Raw genomic sequence first — 21,842 nt, 5'->3', positions numbered from 1 at the left:
TGATCATAGGCTGTGATTCATTCTTTGTTCCTTCTCTCCTCTGGTTACCCAAACTTTTCAGCACAAGTGTGTTGTGATATTTGTGGTCTTTCTGACTCCAGCTCCTATTGTTAATCCATGTCTGGTTTGCTTCAAAGAAAGATCCATCACGGATGTTTGGACTCTTTGCCTTGCACTATTTCAACTGCCCTGTGAGCATGCTCAGGGAAGAATTTTTTCAGTCTTGAAGAACATACTGTACTGAGAGAATAATCCAGAACAAAGTGCTCGCCAATAGCCATTTATTTCCCGTACACATGGAAACCATATGTCTGATAGAACCTATACATTTATCACCACACTCATTTTAATAACACTAAATTATCAGCACTGAATGTCATACATTACATAGCTTTTATTAAGCAGCAATGGTTAAAACCCAGCTCCTATTCTGAGTTAAGCAGGTGTTGTCTCTTAGATTAGCCTTCTCCAACATGGTGCCCTCTAAATATTTTGGGCTACAACTCTTAGAATACCTGACCATTGGCTATGCTAGCAGGGACCAACTGGAGCTTTGAAGACCAAACCATGTGAAGGGTATGAGTCTGGGGAAGGCTAACTTAGAAAAGCAGAGAGCTAAGTTCTGTTAATATTACCTGCACCTATCTGGAAGCTCTGTGGGACATACTTCGAAGTAAAAATGGGTAGGGTTGGGGACTGGACAAGTACCAATGTAAGCAACTAGCCAATGATCCCTTTGAGAGGCACAGTTCCATTTCCGACCCTCAGGACTGGGATGGATAGAAATCAAAATAACATTCAAAAAACAAACTAAACAAGCGCTGGAAGTATTGCATAAGTATTCTGCCCAAAATCCTGTCAACAGCCCTGTAAGGCAGGAAAGCGTTGCTGTTGCTATAATTCAGGTGGTGGTGCTTAGCTTGAGGGAGATTAGCTTGTCCTGGGCCGTCCATTAAGTCCAAGACTAAACTATAACCAGCTATTTCCCCATTTATCACTTATACTCTTAACCACTATGCTCACTTGCCATAATATCAGTGCCTGCAAATTCTTACTGTTCTTCTGCCCTGGATCAACTCATAATGCTGATACAGCATCTATTCTGCTTCACTACGATTTTTCACCCACTCCTAAACATCAGTCAAAAGTATTATATGGTCAGAGGTTTGCTCAGCCCATTCCCAAATATGTATTTGCCAGCACAGTGATTCACACAGCTAGGCTACAGGTGATGGGAGGAATGGATTCAGCCCTTGCCAATGAACTTTATATCAGCATGGCAAACAATGTAGCAAAATATAAAGGAATTTGTGACAGTCCAGAGTGCAGCCTATATGCAAGGAAGCAGGTTTCCATGTACGCATCCTCAGGTGGATACAGTGCTCCAAAATGATAACCAGATATGCACCAATTGGCCATCAAAGGATGGGTGCAGGGAGTGAGATTACGTCCTTCTGCTATTCACCCCTCTCTGCCAAACCAGGTATACAATGGTTCTTCTGCACAATTGGAGCAATGGCAGCATATCTACCAGACTGTGCCTTTTATTCAATTGAGCGATACAATACACATCTGAATTTTTAAAAAGCCCCCAAGTAATTGGGCAGCAAAATTTGTGTAATATAGGCATTGACCAATCTATGTCTGGAAGGTGCAATAATTTCCCTGTTATCTTTTATATGTGAGCGAATAAAGTGTTCCAAGATGGGGCGCCTTGTAACATGCAGGCATAATCTGAAAAAAAAAAAAAAAAAACCAACCTGTTGTCTTTTATTTTCTCTTCGAGAATTCTTGCTTTATCATTTCTGCAGATTGTGGCTTTCACTCAAATCTACTTTAAGTAGTATTCATTTCAACAAATCTACTCTAAGTTGGGTGAATATTGGATATAACCCTTAGGCTGCAATTATACACTGTTACCTGGGAGGAAGCCCTTCTGAACTCAGTGAGTCTCATTTCTGAATAAACATGCATAGCATCACATTGCTGATTAATTTCTCAACCTATAAAAGTCATATGATTAACTGACGGACAGCCGTAACACCAACATTAGTTAATCAAGAAATAAATTCTATCTTACCTGATTTTTCAGATTTATTCCTGTGGAACCCCATGCAGAATTAGCATCTCAGTATTTAAACAATTCTCCATCACCAAGTAACACGGTAAAGCACATATTTTATTCCACTGACAACTGACCTAGCTTCACTTTGCTATTTGTCTTGTATTGGAGCTCTGCAGACAAATAAATCTGGAGGTGGGTGCAAACTGTCATCCTAATTGCAAAGGAAAGTAGCAAAACTAGCACACATACCGATGTAGGTTGTAATATGGCCTTGCATGAAAATTAGTCTCCACTGTTTTATCCCTCCTTCTGCCCAGATACATGCTAAGCAGACTCAAAAGAAAAGCTAATTGCAGGGTGTTGGGGTAATGTAAAGGATTTTGAAAAGCGCGTATATTCTGCCTCAAAGGATTATTTTGTGAGTAAGCATCACCTCTGAGGTGATTTGAAAAAAGAGAAGGACTGAAACAGAACAACAGATTTAGGGGGAACGCAAAGGCCATCTAGATCAACTCTTCTGGAATTTTGGCAGAAACTTCACTGTTCAGCATTTCTGTTAACAAGTTGCTTAAAGGCTAAGAACCAACTTATGCATAACGGGCCATCAATACCTCCAAATGAACATAGGGAATTGCTTATTTGGAAATACTCCGTGCCAAAAAGAAATAGAAAAAATCCCTCTCTGTGGGAAAGGAGCATTGAGGAGAAGGCCAAGCCAGGCTACACACCATTTTTGAACAACAGAGAAGACTGCAGCTTAATGGCTGGTCCCAGGCTCAGTCCATGGTATTTCCTGGTAGATCTGGGAAACCACTGCCAGGAACAATGTGGAGATCCGTTGCCAGCCAGCACAGCTCAGGGCAGCACCAGATGTGACCCTCCAGATATTTCTAGTTCACAAATCCCTTTACCTCTTACTGTTGGCTATGCAGGGTAGGGCTGAGGGGAGTTATAGGGCCACAAGTTGCCCCCTCTAGTCTAGATAATACAGAGTTAGACAGAGAGAGCAGTGGTATTTAGCAGGTGGCTCCGCTCCTATTCCTCATGCAACAAACTTTGAAGCTGGCAATGTCTTCCAACAAACGAAAATTATCTATGTGCATTCACAGTGTTATTTGAAGATTGTACCATGCGCCCTCCCTGCACATCAGAATTTGCTTTTAAGCAACACTGAGAAGACAAACAAAAATATCAACAGTCAAGGACACCCCCCCCCGACCACACACACCATGCATTACTAAAGAAAAATAAGTATTCTGGTAAAGGTTGAACATGTTGAAAAAGACTTGCAGGTAAGTTATTGCAGAAAGCTACTTGAGCCCCGCTTCTCATAATCCTCTTCGTGGATCTTTCTGCAATGGGAAAAAAACCCATTGCAAAAAATGACCAGAGCTTCCTGCTTCTCCTAGTATCCCCCTCACATGTGCGAAAGGCTGCTATGGGATAGTAAAGGTGGTTACTTACTGAGCTCACACACATGGTTAGCTAGCTGGTTTACTAATATCTCTCGGTGTCTCAGAATTTAAACCTGTGTAGGCTTAAAACTCTTCGAATCAGAAAGAGAAGAACCTTTTTGAGTGCGCTGTGAAAAATGAAAGCTTTTGTTATTGCGAAATTCTAACCCATAAGCATGTTAAGGTTCTCTCAGCAGCTCTGCTGACTTCTAATATTTAATTCTTAAAATTAAAGCTCACAGCCTATTGACCAAAAAGCCATTAATCAGAAGCATGTGTGTAGATATTTAAGAATGAGCTCAAGGCATTCTCTATATGCTCAAATGAAATAAATATATCTCATACACTGAAGCAGTGAGCACATTTTAAATTTATGAATCTTTATCTTTAAAAAAGTGTGGTGCTTCTCACCATACCTATTACCACATGAAACAGGATAATTTTTATTATCTACTGTTCCACTCTGCAGAAATCTTATCAACCAAATGCATCCTCACACTTGCATTTCTAATAGGGCTAACTCTCTCCATATGTACCTGCAGCCAGCTGTAAAACTCAGGTTTTGAAATATGCAAGTAAACTAATGAATCCAGCCTGAGTCTTGGCACTGAAGGCAAATTCTGGAGCTGAGCTTTGGTTCCCATGAAGATCTGTCCATTGCACTGTGCTGCAATCATTGCTCACTCTGCCCCAGGGCCAGCTCATTTAAGCTCGCCTTAAATATTCCATTTTAGCTGTGTTGCAGCCATCACATATAGGTTAAAATGACTTACACCATATGGACTACCATCCTGACATTGAGAATCTCTGTACATACCAAATCTGCCAATACTAATTCTGTCAGAATGCAAGCAGAATAAGCATGATGACTTCAGATATATTGCTTCCTTGTTACCAATATCAAGCATCAACTCCATTCTACCAGGCTATTCTCTCCTAATTCATGGCTACAGCGGGTGGGGACAATATACGCATAGGTAAGAAACAGATTTACTTATGTCAAGGGGCCAGGCACATAAATACTGCTGGCCTATGTATTTAACACAACTTAATACTCAACATTGCATGCTCTTATTAAAAAGGAGTAACTGATAGAGGCAGGACGCTTTAGAGGAAGAACAAGGCAGGAATGCAACAAATGGCAAACAGGATTATACTGTCACTTTTTCTAAGAAATGGCCACTGCCACCAGTAGCTGGAAATATTTTCCTTTCACCCAGCTTGCTAATACAGTTTTTAACTATATGGGTTATGTATTTTTCACCAATGAGTGCACTGTGCACCATTCAATTTTATCCACAGCGTATCTTACACACACATATTTGGCAGACAACCTGCTTCACATAAACCTCACCCAAAGCCTGACATAAAGCACAGTTAGTTAAGAGAAGCATTTGTTTCCTTTTATTGAAACAAGGCTGCTCTATTGCAGATGCCTGTTTATAAGCTTGCAGGATACTCCAAAGGCATCTAGTCCATCTCTTTAAACTCAGTATTGATTGCACACATCCCAAATGAGTCCACATCACAAATTACAATCCCATCGAGCTGATAAGTGTTGCTACTTCTATCCTTTCCTGGCAGAGATTTTTCTGTGCTTTTCAATGGCAACCATAAACGTATTGGTTTATGATTTATTTAATGAATGTATGCCCCACATTTTCTATCCCACAAAAGAGTTATCTCAAAAAGCCTTACAGAATATGAAGTACTATTATCAATACCTAAAAGGTGTTGATTCCCAATTGTGGAAAAGTGGCTACTTTTGAATTTCTGCCTGTAATGTGAATGACACACAATCTATGCCTTAAAAACAAGGCACATCCTCCAAGCAGGAAACTGAAATGACAGACTTAAATTTAGTTACAGTAATTTACTGAAGCAATCTAATTAGTTCATTAAATATAGTAGCAACATTCCTGTGAAAGATTTCAACATTCACTGCTTGGTAAAGATTGGCTGAAGTTCCAACTACAACTAGTTGAGGTTGGAAAATCAAAAAAAGCAAAAGCAAGCCCATCTCCCCTTGATTGTTTTCCTATACCATGAGATCACAAATTAAACAGCATTGTCTAATTATTACTAGCTTGTATAAAAAAGAGAAACTAACAACTGCTAGCATTCCCCCAGAAAAGCATTAAAAATTCCATACCAATTAGACTAGGGTGGACCCTAAATAACAGAGCAAATGGTCTGAAGATTTACTCCTGGTTTTTAATATCATTAACTTTGGCCTGAAAATTAAACTTCATCAAAGGTTGATTGAAGTTAAATAGTTAAAGAAGTGCAGCTTGCCATTCTCAGACTCTCATAGCTGGGAGTATTAAGTAGCCCAAGTACAGCAGAGACTTCAATGAGATTAATTGTGGGTTACGAGAGGTATGGCTTCAACATCCGAATGGATGATCTTTCCTTCAAAATTATCATTGCTCAAATGAAATTGAAAACAATTTTGTCACTTTCAATATCAGGTTTCTAGCCACCTGGTCTAGCATTATCAGAGTAGATTAAAACTGGTAAGAGGCATCCATAAAAGAAAAGTAGCTACTGCATTTATAGCCAGCTTGAAAGCATCTTGCCTTTGGCCCTGGAATTTCAGGGAAAGTTAGCAGCCTTCATTCAGTTTAACAGGAACGCTACCTTATTTGGTACAGCAAGCATGTATTTTTCTGAAAAGTCAATTATGTCCGGAAAAACCATTAAGTTGAATCGTATTGGTAACATGATCCATATTTTCAGCAAAACAGACTCTGCTTTTTCCATCAGGAGTGGTTATTGTTTCCTTACCTAACAAGAGACATTGTAAGTCAGTTCGCTTGTGCTGCAGTGGTTTTTATTGCACATAAACCAATGACATACAGTAGTAAACTGCACCCAGAGTATATAAATACATTACAAAACACATACACATACACACACACACACAGAGGAGTAGATGGGGAATTACAATGAAATGCTGAAGTCATAACAGGTTCACAGGGGTTCCTAGGCATAAAAAAGTAACTCATTAAAAATCGGTTTACTATAGATTTCTCTATAGTAAGAATATACTTACAGTACCTCAATTAAATAATATAAAATGCTTTAAAAATAAAAAAGTAGCATATCTACCAGCCAAAGAAATCCAGTCAGGGCTTGATGCTTTTAAAATCTCCTCATTTCCCAATGTGTGCGTGCGTGCATGTGTGTATGGAGGGGGCCTACAGAGAGAGAGAGCAACAAACTCTGATAACACTGCAAAAGAAAAACTTGTCTCGGTCTTTTCAAACATGCAGTAACATTTCTTGTGTTCCTGGCCATTTCCTTTTCATCTTTCAATGTGAACAAACTGCCTACAGAGGATCAAGCTCCCACCTCTGTTTATAAAACTAAAAACAGAACCCTAACAATACATAAATAAGCGGTTTAATATAAACACATTTTTCCTGTACAATATGCACAGCTTGAGGTAGATGTTTGTAGCCTGAATTGTCTCCTAGATCAATACGAATATCCCCCACCCACAGTCCCACAATGTCAATGGGAAAGGATCAAAACTAGGAGAGATTTGATTAAAACACAGACATGTCGAATTACAATATTACTTATCTAACCTTTTTGTCCAGATATTAAGGGGAGTGCGAACATTAGGTTATTAAGGCTACAAGTTAATGCACACTTGAGAGTAAGTTTAAACTCACTTTTTCAAAAGTGTAGGATCATATTAACATACTAAAACTCATCAGAATATTTTCCCCCATTGGCTATTAGAATAGGCTTTAGCATGGTCGTCAAGTGCCTGAAATTTATGCTAATTTCAGTGAAGATATGTGAGTGACCAGCACTTCCTTAAAAAACAAACAGACTACTTTTTGTGCCACTGAAGCTCCTGGAAGGAGTAAAAACAACAAAAGACTTATCTTCAGCTCTCAAGTCAAATTACCAGGGGCTTCATCTGTTTCCTTCAATATCAGGAAAGGACACTCCTGCCCCAGGCCTTTTAAAATAATTTTTAGGCTAATTGTCTGTCATAACTTCAGCTCTTCCTGAAACACTTCTTTTTCAAACTCCTGCAAACTTTTTTCTCCCCCTTCCTGGCACACCAGCACATGCAACCCGCCAATTTGGACAAAATGGATAGTTAATTGCCTTTGTTCTGTGGTCATTTGCTCTCCGTTTGCTTCAGTTTCAGATGAGTCAGAAGAGGTACTTAGGCTACATTCAAATTCACCTGCTGTTCACCTTGAGTAAATGCAATCTTCTCCCCATTTAGGCAGGCCAGTCTGGTGTGTGTGTGTGTGTATGCCAGCCAGTCTCCTGGTGGATTTATTTTTTCATTGTCCTGCCTAGTTTGGGAAGGAGGATCCCTTTCTTGAGCCACATTATTCAATATGCCCTCCCATTGCTTTGATCCTTCCCACCAACTGCCCTTATACCTTAGATTCTGAGTAGGAAGTTTTACTGTTCCTTTCCTCTAGGCTGGAATCACTACCATCCTGTGCACCACCATTGTAATCAGACCACGTCACTCCAAGGGTACATGGAGGAGCATTTTCTAGAGTACTGATGAAGCCCTCAGGGTAACGAGAAAGTTCCCCAGTACTGGCATGCAGCCTCCGGTCTGCTTTCCTAGGACAACATAACATCCTCTTGAAAGCCTTCCGAAAATCAGGGCTCCTGCAGTAAATGATGGGATTGAAGGCAGAGTTGGCATAGCCCAACCAGTTGAAGAAGACAAACAGCTGGTCTGGTACAAGCCCTCTGTTAAAGACCTTGACCACATTAACCAAGAAAAAGGGTAACCAGCAAAGAGTAAAGACCCCCATGATGATGCCCAAAGTCTTGAGGGCCTTCTGTTCCCTTAGAGCGAGGATTCGGGAAGTTTTCCTCCTACTGACTTGACCATTGCCCAAGATGGGCAGGTGCTGGGCAACCGGCTGAAGCTGATGCTGGTGACTATTGTAGAACCTTCCCTCACACCTGTCGATCTTCTTCATTTGCTCCTTCGCTTCTCTGTAGACCCTGATGTAGACAAAAATCATCACAAACAGGGGTATGTAGAAGGAGATGATGGAGGAAGCAATGGCGTAAGCTCTGTTCGTGACAAAGTCGCAGCAGCCAGGGTCATCATAACACTCCTTGGCCTTGGGCCCCCTGTCCCTCCACCAGTGCATCATGATGGGCAGGAAGGACACCAAGGCTGAGATGGCCCAGACGACGCAGACGATGCCTTTGGCTCGCTTTTTAGTCATGAGGCTCTGATAGCGGAAGGGTGAGGTGATGGCCAGGTAGCGGTCAATAGCGATGACGCACAGGGTCTCGATGCTGGCCGTGACACACAGGACGTCCACTGAGGTCCAGCACTCACACAGGAAGGAGCCCCACAGCCATGAGTCCCGCACCACCAGCGTGGCCCCAAAGGGCACCACCACGGAGCCCATGACCAAGTCGGCGCAAGCCAGGGAGGTGATGAAGACATTAGTGAGGGTCTGCAGTCTCTGCGTCCGGCTGATGGCGGCAATCACCAGCCCGTTGCCCACCACGATGAAGGTCACCATCAGAGACATCAGCAGGCTCATGCCCACCACCCACTCCTGGGATAGCTCCTCCGAAGGTAGGGGCTGGCTGCCAGGGGGGTGCGACCCAGCGGAGCTGTTCCCGCTGCTGCTGGTGACAAGCTGAGCCGTGGAGTTGGACCGGTTGCTGTAGAAAGAAGAGATCCAACCATCTCCCATGGCTGTCCGGCGAGGCGAAAGGGGGTCAAATTAGGGCATCCAGGCTGGAGGCATGAAGACGAAGCCGCGCTCCGTCCTCGCTCGCGCCGCCGCCGCCGCCGCCGCAGGAGGAGGAGGAACGGCGATGGACTTTCCGCAGCCGCCGCCGCCGCCGCCGCCGCCGCCGCAAGCGCCGCCACTCGCGCCGGGCTCCAGCATGTTTGTGAGCGCTCTCCGGCGGGCTCCTGCGCCCAGGACGCCACCCCGCGGGCCCTACGTCAGGTGCTCAGCAGCCAATGGGGAGCCGAGACCGCCTCGGCCATTCCGCCGGAGATCCGAAGGGGGGACTCGTCTGGTAGCAGTGACAGAGCGGGCCGGACGGGAGGACTTTCGGCTGCTCCCGGCATGGGGCAGCCGTGGGTGGGGGCAGCTCACCCCTGCCGAGCTCCTGGAGAGATGGCCCTGCTTGCGCAGAGTCTCTTTCCCTCCCCGAGGGCTCCTTTCGTGCCTCTCCCCGGGCGCCCCGTCTGTGGGGCACGAGACGCGCGTGGGGAAACGCGCGCCTCTGGGGAGGGCACCTTGCCCTCGCCGCGCCCGGCCGCCTCTGGAAGGTCAAGCGCAAGAACCCCGGTCGAAGCGGAGGGCAGTGGCGCTTCCGGCTTCCGAGGGGGCTCCCACCAAAGCGTCCTTGGCGTCCCTCGCTTAGAAGTCTGTGCCGCTCCTTCCTGCGCAAATGCGGCGCTGCGGCCAAGCCTCGTCCTGCCCGGAAACGGAGCGGAGGTGGGCACGGTGGCCGGCTTGACGCCGGAGAGCGGGTCTTCCGAGCGGAGCGGAGGGCGACGTGGCGAAGACTTGCCCCGCAGCGCCGCTCGACTAGCTCCGGGCGGGCCGTCGCTCGGACGGAGCCCGGCTGGCCGGAGTGGGAGTGGGCGAAGAGGGGAGGACGATGGTGTAGAGAAAGCGCCCGCTGCTCCGCTTTGCTCACCTGAGCGGGCGCAGCAAGGAGCACTTGGCATCTCGTCCGGGCGGTGCGGCAAGGCCAAGCGCCCGCCTGCCGCACGGTCCAGAGGGAGGGTAAGCGAGCTCCTGGCGGCCAGCCCACCCCGGGCCTCTCGGAGGGAGAGGGGTGGCCCAGGAGCAGCTGTTTCCCACCCCCAGGCAGCACGGAGGTCAGTCCTTTCTGCCGCGCTGCCCGGGGGGAGGAAGACGAGGGCAAAGTGCTTGTCGGCACAGGTGGAGGGCCGCTCTCAGCCCGAGACCCGCTTTGGAGACGCGCTCAGGAGCGCATTCCAGCGGCCGGTGGGGCCAGAGGCGAGGGGATGGGCCAAAAATAGAAAGGATAGCGGTCTATTGTGCTTGGAAGCGCTCCCTGCCAGTAACTAAGCCTTGAGCGACATTTCAAGCGTTTAGAATTGGGGGGGGGGGGGCAAATAAGCTGGGAAATATATGGTGCATGGGGAAAAGAGAGTGGGATCAGAGAAGGGGTAGGACCATGGGGAACCCTAGTTGGGCCAAATTGAGGTTTCCCACCTGGGCTGGGTGGGAAGCCCACCAGCAGGTTATGAAAGCCGTAGACTGGCCCTGCTACTAAAGGTCCAGTGAGGGGCTGCTTCAGGCAGCAAAATGGCCGTCCTGAAAGAGCAGCAAATTAGTCATTTGTTGTTGCTATACTGCCAGGGAAGGAGTGATTTTCTGCCTTGGGTGCTGCAGTCTAGACACGTTGATTTGGGTGGGGGATGCCATGTGTTTAGCTTTGCATGGAGGGCAGGTCCTCTCCCACTGTTACTCTTTGGCAACTTCTAGTCAGAGACGTCTTGCCTGCTTCTGATCTAGAGGCAGTAGTCTATTGGTATGGTTAGTCCATGAAGTTGTCTAATACTCTCTTCAGGTTGTATAAATTGGTGGCAATCACAACATCTAGAAGTGAATTCTATAATGGGCATTTTGTAAATAAACACTTTTGTCTGCCTTGACTCTTCCCATCATTCAGCTTCCTTGGATCACCCTGGGTTTCAGTATCATAGAAGGCACCGCAAAATGTTTCTCCACTTTCAACAAATCATGCATAGTTTTATAAGACTGCTATGTCTTGTCCTCTCTTACCGAGGTTGTGAGAAGAGTTTGCTTGCCTTGAGTTCAAGGGGTGCTATTTTGGTAGATAAGCAGGGTACAAAATAAATAACCCTGTACAATGTTTCCAGAGGGAAAAACATATTGTAAGAAAATGTCAGCTTTCTCCTTCTTCCTTCCCTCTGACCTTTGGGCCAGCAAGTGCTGTTCCTTACACTGGACAGTCATATAAATGGACCTGCAGATATTGCTAGACTATGTGAATAAGCAATAAAGTAAATCTTTACAGACAGAATTATGAGCAAATAGTGCATTTAATAAGAGATGAGGTAGGAGGAGGGAATGCTGCAGGTTTTAGCTGGTAAAGCAAAAAAAAAATAGAGTTGAAAAAAGGAAAGAGAAGGATTATGTTTAATTGCTGCTTTTATTTACTTCAAACTGAACTTCAGCAGTTGCATGAATCAGAGTAACAATATCTGCATCGTTTATTTCCCCCTTCTTTGCACGCAACCAGCTTAGTAGAAATGTGGCGATACTCCTTTCTGACACCTTAACACAAAGAAAGCAGATTGTGGTTTCTTTGACATTCTTTACAGCAACGAATCTATTCAAAAGTTCATAGATGCTGAGTAAAGATTTTCCTCTTAGCTTCAGAAGTTTTAATATCCTCTAGCATCTTCTATCCATATACATGGACAAGATGAAAAAGATTTTTAGTTCATTCAAGTGAACTGTCTTTCTTCTTTGTCCCATCCTATGAACCCAAGAGATTATTATAGAGTCATCACAATTTATGAGCACATGGAGTGCATCAGTTAAGAATCAATGATTCCCTACAGATTATTTTATAATCAGTTATGACCCCCTCCCCCCGAAACAAAACAGCAACAACCATTTCCTGGTGATGTTACCAGATGGTTATTGATGACTGAAGATAAACTAAGTTTTAGAAGAAGTGTTTGATTACATTTCAAATGTTCTAATTTTTTTTAAGTGGGAGCGCAGTGTAGGGGAAAAGATTAACCACCTTCCTGTGCACCGCAGTACCACTTGTGATAACATCCCACTGTGCCTGCCAGTTCTTTTAACAGACAAGACGTGTGACTTGGGTTGTGCATTTCCCATAGCATCACTTAAGGGGCAAACTCAACACGACGGTATTCGTTCCATTAGTGACTGCATAATTTTATAAAGAAAAGACATTTCCCCTTTCCTGATCTGAATTAGGACCAGGATTATGAGATGATTGGGAACTTGAGCTCTTTGGCTCCATAGTGGTCCTTACCTTTATGGTGTAGCAGACTTACCATTTGTGTTAGAAATAAACTCCCATTTAAACCAAAGAAACTTTTCATTCCAATGCAAAGAGCAGTTGCCTCCCCCCCCCCCCCCCCAAAAAAATCTGGATTGTGATCTTAGCAGGGAGCAAAGGGTTAAGCATCCCCTACTGTCCCTCAAGTCCCAGTATGGATCACCCCCCCCCTTTTTTTTTAATCTTGTAGTGAGATTCATACAATCATTTCTAGTTTGGCCCACATTTAATTTGTGGCATACATCCACATGGGGATATTGCTTATTTGAAGCATCTGTCCAACAAGCTGGGGAGAATTTACCAGAACATTTGAACTTGATCAGTAAGCTGCTTGAGCTGGGAGTTGTAGAACTATTTGCCACATGAGAAATTACTTCCACATTACTATATGCTCACTGTGATAAGTACCACTAGGTTACCACTCCTGAAGAGGAAAGACGGGTTTCACCATCTGGCTTATGCTTAAATAAGAAGTATGTGTGCAAACAATGGTTTTAAGGGTTTTTGGCAGTCTGTGAGTGCAAAATTCTAACAGTCAAATCCAGCGATCAGTTAAGCATGCTGTTTGGTTGAATTAATATGATTTAATGTGATTTACCACCACTGAAGTCAATTAGACTTGGAAATACAAGTACCCTGACCCAGTTGGCTTGAGGATTTCAAGAATGCCAAACATTTAATACAATTTAAATTGTTCTCTAATGACTGGACATGTTTTCATCATAGGTTCATTTGGACTCAATAAGCTCAAGTACTGCAGTGAGAATAATATTAGCAGCTGTGACTGATGTGTAATGAAACTGTAACTGTGTAGAGCCAGATTAAAGCTCATAAGTGATCTAGGCTTCCTGGTCCAAGCTCTAAACTCAGGAGTTTTGAGATCTGAGCCACCCCTGCCAGAAGCTTCTTCTGTCCTTCTTAAGGTGTATGCAAATCCACCCGAATGAGAGTTCACAGCTTAGAGAGCTGTAAAATCAGCACTGCAAGCGGTTTGGTGTGCAAAGGGCAAGAAAACTGCCCAAAAGACTGACTTTACCGCACCATTTTGCCTGCTGCTGTTTTTGCTACTTGCAAAATGCTGCTGTGGCTGATTTGAGAATATCAGTAAACACATGCCTCTTGATGAACATACGGCAGTAAGTTTTCACTACACAGGACTTCAGGAGAAATTTCACATCTAGAGCTGATTTTCACTCCCTGTGTACTCAGTAAAGAGGCAGCAACTAAGCAGCAGAATTAATTTCGTGGTATGTAGATATGGTGTATTGCAAAGGAACTGATCAATAGCCTACATCTTTCATGTTCTCTTTTACTATTTTTGCCATATTTGGTGCATACTGTGTGTCAAATGAAATCAGTCTAGTATGGATAGCCTGTGGGAGCAGCAGTGTTTATGACCTACCAAGTAGCTTGTCTGTGTTTGTTGATGGATAAGCCTAATCAGATACCAGGCCACTGAGTCTCAACAGCTCAGTGTTTAAGGATATATTCCAGTCTATTTAATATTCAGGTTGAGACCATTCCTGAAAGACTTTTTTTCATAAAAGATTAAGGAGGCAATCCTAGGCACACTCACTTGGGATTAAAACAAAGAACTGGAGCCGTCAACATTTTGTCACAAATACCTTATATAGTAAGACCATTCACTGAATTCAGTGAGCAAAGATATCTGTAATTGATTCATGTTGGAAGATAAAGCTGTGAACAGCTACCACTGACCATTATGGTTATGAATTACTTCCAGTATGAGAGGCAATATGCTGAGGATCTGGTTCTGTTGCCCTAACGGTCTGTTGTTGACTTCTCATAGACCTCTGGTTTGCTGCCCTGTAAGCAGAATGCTGGATTAGATAGAGTGGAGCTATCGCCTTCTGACACGACAGCCCTAGCGCGCTTTGCCCGCACAACAGCCCTGTGGGATAGATTGTGCTGTGTGGTTATGACAGCCCTGAACGCCTAATGAAAATGAGACTCTCGGTTTGACAATTGCAACAAGCTGTACGTGGGGCTGCCTTGGCAGACAGTTTGGAAATTACAGCGGGCTCAGGATAACCCTGCCAGGCTGTTGGCAGAGACCTGTTATTTGGAGCATGCAGTTATGTTGCTGTTTAATCTTCATTGCCTGACCCAGAGCAAAGTGCCAGTTATAACTTTTAAAGATATATATGGTTTCAACTTGGCATTTTTAAAGAGCTGTCTGCTCCTACTTCTCTATGCACCCCTTTTAGATCTTTTAATAGCACACTAATGTTTGAGGTGATTGTGGTACTGAGGCTCTGGATTTCTGTGCATGCAAAACTCCTTTATCCTTTTCTCAGTTTTCAAACAGGTGATTAAAAGTTGCAATCTTATTTATTTATTTAAAACTTTTGTATACCGTCATATCACAGATGTCTTGGGACAGTTCACAATCTTACACATGTTGAGATGGGAGGAGTCCTACAGTTCCCAGCATTCTCCAGTCAACTGTGCATACGATTGCACTGTAGAACAGTTTTGTTTCTCTAGAATTTCAGTGTTTTGTTTATGCTACTCCTATTTTAGGTCATTTGTTTTAAAACTGGTTTAATTGCAGTTGTGAGACACTTGGGAGGGCATGGGGACTGAAAAGCTGCATATAAATATTTATATAAACAAATGAGTGGGAATTTGACCCTGGATCTCTGTGATTCTAACCCAGCATTCTAGCATTATTTTAGCCCTACACAGTCTTGGGAAGTCACCATCTCCCTTGATCCCTCTGTCATTGTCAGCTTGTGGAAGTGACAGTCTAAAGAGGAGAACCTCTGTCCTTGGAGGCTGTCCTCATTAGCCAGAAAAACATGGAAAAATCTGTATTCTGGCTCATATGGAGGGCCTCCATCGATTGGGCCAGACCGATTGGGCCAGACACTTTTGTCACTTGTTAGAAACATACACACACACATACACATACAGCAGGAGTCTCAAAACTTTCTTGGTCCATAGGCACATTTGGGAATTTGAAAAACTGCTGTGGGCACTTCCACTGAATGCCTAATCAGTGGATCACACTTGGATGTCTACCTGACACATCTATGGATTTTAGGCTGCATTTTATTCAGCAAAAAATGTTTGTTTTATATTTAGTGGCCACTACAACATAAAAGGGATCATCTAACTCAACTAATTGCTAGCAGCGTTATGCAGCTAATGCTTCTTTTAAACATTGCTGCTTCTAAACAGTGCTGTATATCTAATGCTTCTTTAAAAGATACTTTTTTGCAATGTATGCTAATTGCTTCTTTTTGGGAAGAGGTTATTGCACAGATAAAATCTGTACTGGAGCAGTCTTTAATATTCACTAATGTGCACCCTTTTAAAATTCTTAAATTATTATTTATTTTAAATTAAAATGGAAGGGAAACTGATTTTTTGCACCTTTCTGACACCTAAAAGACTTATTAAAGAGTGGAAGGATAAACACTCACTTTTTATAATACTGGACTGAGGACCTTACAACATTTCAGATGCATGAATGGGTCGTTTATAGATGCCAGCTTCAAGTGGATATATGGTCAACTTTTATTGAAGCCTATGTATAATGGCTAGGAAGTTGTATACCTTTCACATGTATTCACTGCTATGGATATATAGAAATCCATGTATGTGGAATAAGGAAAAAAAATGGGGGAAATTTAAAAGCATTTTTTAAAATATTGGGAGCCCATGGGCACCATGTTGGGGACCTTAGCATGCAGTATGTCTCTTAACTGCAGCATGGTATTTGGATAACAGCTCAGATAGGACCACTCTTAGAGATGGAAGCCTCTGAAATTACAGTACCAGCTGTCATCACTAAAGTCCCTGCTGCTCCGAACAAAAGCAGGACACCTGTGGCTCCCCAGTTGCTCTTGGCCACTAATGTCCACCAGTGCCAGCTAGCATAACCAGTGGGTAGGATGATGGGAGCTGTAATCCAGTAACTTCTGAAGGGCCACTGGTTCTTCCTTGCATACAATATCCTTAATGTGTGATATATCATTGTTGTGAGACACTAATGGTACAGTCAATTAATTTGTGATTGGTTCATCTCGACGACAGAAATGGCCCCAGAGCTCAGCCTTGCTATACAGTGTTGCAACCTACTGGTGAATAATTTCTCTGTTTTTACTCACTATTTATCTAACCCTGACTCAAGGCCAGTGACCTTTTGCTGTTTGGCAATCTCAGTTCTCCCAGTGGACCTGTGAACTTCAACACTGTTCCATCTTCCCATGGCAGTATGAGACCATAAGCAAAGCCATGCTGGATCAGACCAGTTGTCTGTGTAGTCCAGCATGCCATTCACATGGTGGCAAACCAGCTGCCTACAGGATCACTCAGGATGGGTGCAAGTTCTCAGTTCTACCTGCCCAAATTCGACCTGCCCAAGCTGGCATATGCAGGCATGGTCCCTCTCCTCTGATAATGGAGACAGCACACAGCAAAAAAGGCTAGTAGCCATTGATAACTTCTTCTTCACAAATTTGTCCAATTGCTTTTAATACCCTGTAAATCACTGGCCATCACTACTTCCTGCAGCAGTGAATTCTATTGTTTATGTGTTGGATGAAGAAAACTTTTTATCTGTGCTGAATCTTCCGCTCATTAGCTTCATGGGATGATCCTGGCTTCTACTAATCATTTATGTATAGGTGGAAAAGCATTGGTTCTAATACAGAACCCTGTTGGATCCCACTTTTTATCTCTCTCTATTGGGAGAAATTGCCAATTTATCCCCACTCTCTGTCTTCTGTTCTTCAACCAGTTGCTGAGTCATAAGAGGACCCCTCTCTCCATATATTCCATGATTGGTAAGCATGCTTAAGCTTCTTTGATAAGGTGCTTTGTCAAAAACCTTTTGGAATTCCAAGTAAACAATGTTTACCAGATCACTCCTGTCCATGCGCTGATTGATACGCTGAGAGAATGCTGTTTAGGTTAGTGAGACAGGACTCACCTTTGCAGAAGCCATGTTGATTCATTTTCAGCAGGGTCTACCCTCTACATGTTTACTGATTTTATCTTTAATATATTCAACCAGTTTAATATATTCAACCAGTTTACCCAGAGCAGACATTAAGCTAATTGGTATGTAATTCCCTGAATCCCCCTGGATACCTTTTTTAAATATTGGTGTTACATTGTCCATTCTTTGGGCCTATTTACAGAAACTGATCTTGGGGACATATGTACCATTCACTTTGCAGTATGTAATATGCATGTAATAATATGTATGTAAAATATGTAAGAAGGTAAGCAATTTCATATTACATGGATTAACCTTGGATGGGCCTGGTGATCTATTTTTAGTTTGTCAAGAAGGTTAAGAATTTCATTGCACTACAGAATTTCTCTACTATCTGAGTGCATAAGTTCAGGAACAGGTTTCTGTTCTGTATTCTTAGCTATGAACACAGATGAAAAGAATTCAAGTCAGCTTCTCTACAATCTCCTTATCTTGCTTTATTCTCCAGTGGTCTAACTTTCTCTCTGGCTGGCTTCTTTCTTCTGAAGTGAAATAACATAAATAAGCTTAAAGAATTCTGTATTGTTGGCCTTGAGTCTTTAGCAATACATTCCTCAAAATGTTTCTTTGCTTTCTATTGTCTGCTTGTGTCTCCCTTACACAAGCTTGTTAACACTTTTGTTTTCCTGATTTGGGCAGTATATCCATTTCTTGAGGGAACACTTCTCTCTAACAGGTTCCATGACTCTGCTTGTTAACCATGCTGGTATGTTCCCCGCTCCCCACTTGTGGCATGCTGGTACAAACTGACTTGGGATGAGATTTTAATAATGCTTATTTTTCATATAGTAGACAGGTTTGGATGTCATATGTGCATCCCTGTGTAGCAACTTCCATGTCAGTCTGTTTTAGCAAAAGCAACAAAAAGTCATGTAGCACATCAGAGACTTACACATTTTTATGGAACAAACTAGCCTTCCCCAACCTGATGCCTTCCAAATGTTTTGGACAACAACACCTAGCATCCCCAGTGAGCATAGCCGTCGAGGCATAAGTTTTAGGGACTAGAGGCTGGTTCATCAAAAGAATCCACTGAAGTGGATTTTAGTCCATGAAAGTTTGTCATAATCATTTGCTAAGTCTTTATGGTGCAACCAGATATTTTTTGTTACATGTGCAACAGGTTTTCTTAAAATGATATATTGGCTGCCTACTTTTTGGTGAATGAGGCAAACAAACACTGTTAATTTCATCAGCAATAATTACTAGCTTGTTAGTATCCATCTGGAACTCTTTTGTCATCTTAGCTTGAGATCAAATGTGCAACATTAGCTTGTCACACTACACGATAAAGTAAAACAGATACAACCTTTTGCAAGTAAGAATCAATCTCAAACTGCTTTGAAGTCATGAGATATTTTTTTTTCCTGTGGAGGGTGTGGAAGGAAACATAGACTAGATCCATCAATTGCACATTGTAATCGGTGTTAACATTAAAGATGTTCTTAAATTATATGTTAAATTCTATGTTAAGTTTTGATACTGTTACCTAGCAATCCCAAAACATGCCTATTTGGGGGAATCTTATAATCTCACCCAAACAAAGATTTTTCACTCCTGATTACTCACCCCTAACCTCTCACACTGTGGTGAGGAAAACTTTCTTATGAAATAGCTTTAAAAATAACTTTATTAAAATTTGCATTGTGCACAAGTGGCCTCTAAGAATTTTTGAGATTATTTGGGGACAGAAAAATATTCACCGAATTTCTCCTAAGGAAAGATAAATTATCTAACAGTTTCTCACAAACAATACTCACAATTAGCAGGGGTCTTCCACAGCCCTGTTTTTATGTAAAGCTTTTTGGGTTGATGCTGCCATTTTTCTGCATTGTTCTCAGGGCATTTTATAATTTATTTTGAATTATTTTGCTGATGTTTTTGTGCTTAGCTAGCCACTGCAAGGTGACAAAAGGTCCTGCGTGTGTTTGTTTCAATTACATGACTCTCCTAGGTTGCTTGCATTTCTTGACCTGAAAAGGCCCCGTGGGAGAAATTAGCTCATAATGTCCTAACCCTGGGCTTGAACTGAAGTGTGGGTAGCTACACCCTGCCAGTTTATTGCAAAATGAAAGCCAGAACACTTGTGCACACTTCCTAGTCACCTCTGAAGTCAGATAATATAAGAACCCTGAACCCAACCCCTGAGAATTTCTCTGAAATTTCTTCTTTGATTTTTTAAAAGGCAATTTCTTTTCTATCAGTGGTCAGGGTGAAGCAGAAGGGTTTTTTTTTTCTGTGCAGTCCTAGTTGATATGTGTGAACAGGAGGGAATATGCAGGGTAGAGCAAATGTAGAAAGTGACAAAATAAGTGGGTATATCCAGTACGTTCTTTTATATTGAAAAATTGAGTAAGGTGACTAGAAATGTATGTGCTAGTCCAACACTGCCATGTGTTTTTGCCCATGATGGTGACCATTTGCAATGGATTTATCCCAGTCAACCATGTATTTGTCTGATGTACGTCAGGCTGTATGCTTAGTTTCAGTTTTCATGGTTACAAACCAGGAAGTTTAATAAACAGATAAAATAGCAGTAGAAAAACTAAAGCATAGTTTAAAGAAGAACAATTTATGCAGTAATTTCACTCAAGCAGGTGACCACACTTTTCCTAATCTGCAGTCATAAAAAATTTGGCAACATTTCCAATAACATAAGAAGATACATCCCTTGAACAAGGAGATACCAGCGTGGAAGAATTATTCCCATAAAGATCTGTTATTAATGGTTTAATCAATTTCTCTCCTCATTCCTTATAAAAGCTGCAATGTAAGAGAACATGCTTTGCTGTTTCTACTGCTCCAGGACCACAGGAACATATTTGATCATTGACAAGACCTTGTTAAATCATCCTTTAATAATGCTGGTGGCAGCTCATAAAAATGGTCAAGAGTAAATGCTGTTCTGTACCTTGGGAAGTTCGTGTGTACTGCTACGGGGCTGGAGTAAATGTATCATTATAGCAGTTCCTACAGTTAAGATGAAATAGTGAGGAACAAGTTTTACTAGCAGCAGTTCTCAAATATTGTTGATTCAGGCCTATTAATATTTGAGCAACAAGAAAGTGGGACTTCTCCAGGTTGGTCTGCATGTACAACTGAGATGAGCACTTAGGCCACCTCCAGCCAGCGGGAAATCCATTCCATTCAGGATTCCCTCTCTTGTGAAAGGGCTCCACATGTGTATGTTGATATGAGCATGGCTCTCTCACATGGTGGTCAAATATGTGGTGGTTGGGGCTAGCCAGTGCAACTGTGGAGCGACCTCTTTCATTCATTCTCAGTGTGTATTTCTGCATCTGGTGAAGCCCCTTACACAAGTTGATTGAGTGTGTGTGCGTGTGTGTGTCCAGGAATGTAAAGACGGGCCTTTCCACCAAGGCTCAAACATCATGAAACATGAGCTGAATATCAAGAAGGGCTATGATTTCTAAAATGGAAAGTGGTGGGACTAAAAACTACCTCAAAAGCACCTCTTGTAGTATTTTTATACTACCAAATAAACTAAGTTCCCTGTATTAATGATGTGAGCCGCCCCGAGGCTTCGGCGAATGGGGCAGCATAAAAATGTTTTAATAAAATAATAAAATTAATAAAATTAATATCCCACATACTACAGAGCAATGAAAATAAATCCTGCTTAGCTTCAGCCCTGCCCAGCCCCAACCTTTGTTCAAATTCAGGCCTGAAACAAAAGCTCATCTTTGTAATAAGAGGAAAATAAGGGAAGGATTGAGTGAGTGACCATAGCCCCTTTCATGAATACAGCCTTAGAGGTCTGACCTTTGAGTCGAACTGTGTGATATTTGCACATTTGAGCCCAAGCCCCTTGCTTCAGAATGGGGGGGGGGGTTGGGAAGCCTGGGACATTTTCGACCCTCAGGACTCCTCTTCGCTGAGCAGGGCTCCTGCCCTTGCTGCTGCGCCACTGTGCTGACCAGCTTCGGCTGCAAAAAGGGGATATACCACAGATTTTTGCTGGCAAACTGCTATGGAACACTCAAATGGCCAAATTTAGCAAGCTGCTGGGGATTTCAGCACCTTACATTTCAGGACAGGAGTGTCTGGAGGCAGCAGTGATCACATGGTGCCCGCAGGCCAGGGGTTGCTCACCCCTGCTTTTGGGGTTCACTGGTGCACATGGCTTTAAGCGCTCTGTCAGTGAGCACAGAGAAGACCCTTTTGTGGACAGTGGTATGGGAAGGCCCACACCACCTGA

The 21,842-nt window shown here is 42.9% G+C and overlaps 1 protein-coding gene and 1 long non-coding RNA gene across 3 annotated transcripts in view; one reads left to right on the top strand and one right to left on the bottom strand.

Moving 5' to 3' along the window:
- Positions 1-267: 267 nt before the first annotated feature.
- ADRB1 (adrenoceptor beta 1) lies at positions 268-9,380 on the bottom strand. 2 transcript variants are annotated; one of them, XM_044439306.1, is made up of 2 exons: positions 7,935-9,380; positions 268-1,734 (listed from the first exon to the last, which is right to left on the bottom strand). In XM_044439306.1, exons 1-2 carry the CDS (start codon positions 9,231-9,233, stop codon positions 1,669-1,671), a joined length of 1,365 nt encoding a protein of 454 aa, XP_044295241.1. In that variant the 5' UTR covers positions 9,234-9,380; the 3' UTR covers positions 268-1,668. The 2 variants fall into 2 exon arrangements, with proteins under 2 accessions (XP_044295241.1, XP_044295250.1); XM_044439315.1 differs by lacking the exon at positions 268-1,734 and adding an exon at positions 5,485-6,306.
- Positions 9,381-12,820: 3,440 nt separating this feature from the next.
- LOC123027929 overlaps positions 12,821-21,842 on the top strand; it is a 41,171-nt gene continuing 32,149 nt past the window's right edge. Inside the window, exon 1 of the long non-coding RNA XR_006415595.1 lies at positions 12,821-17,408. This is a non-coding gene — a long non-coding RNA (uncharacterized LOC123027929). The remainder of the gene's footprint in view (positions 17,409-21,842) is intronic.

This window comes from Varanus komodoensis, unplaced genomic scaffold, assembly GCF_004798865.1.
Source record: "Varanus komodoensis strain SLA01 unplaced genomic scaffold, ASM479886v1 scaffold1, whole genome shotgun sequence".
NCBI classification, from domain to species: Eukaryota; Metazoa; Chordata; class Lepidosauria; order Squamata; family Varanidae; genus Varanus; species Varanus komodoensis.
Note: the sequence above shows the minus strand (reverse complement) of the source record. Positions and strands in the feature narration are given on the sequence as shown.

Bases quoted from the DNA above. Each gene is read 5' to 3' on its own strand.
- ADRB1 (XM_044439306.1), bottom strand. From the start codon at position 9,233: ATGGGAGATGGTTGGATCTCTTCTTTCTACAGCAACCGGTCCAACTCC. The intron at 1,735-7,934 runs GTATAAGGGCAG...TTTTTTTTTCAG, and splicing joins CTTCCTACTCAGAATCTAAG to ATTATGCCTGCATGTTACAA.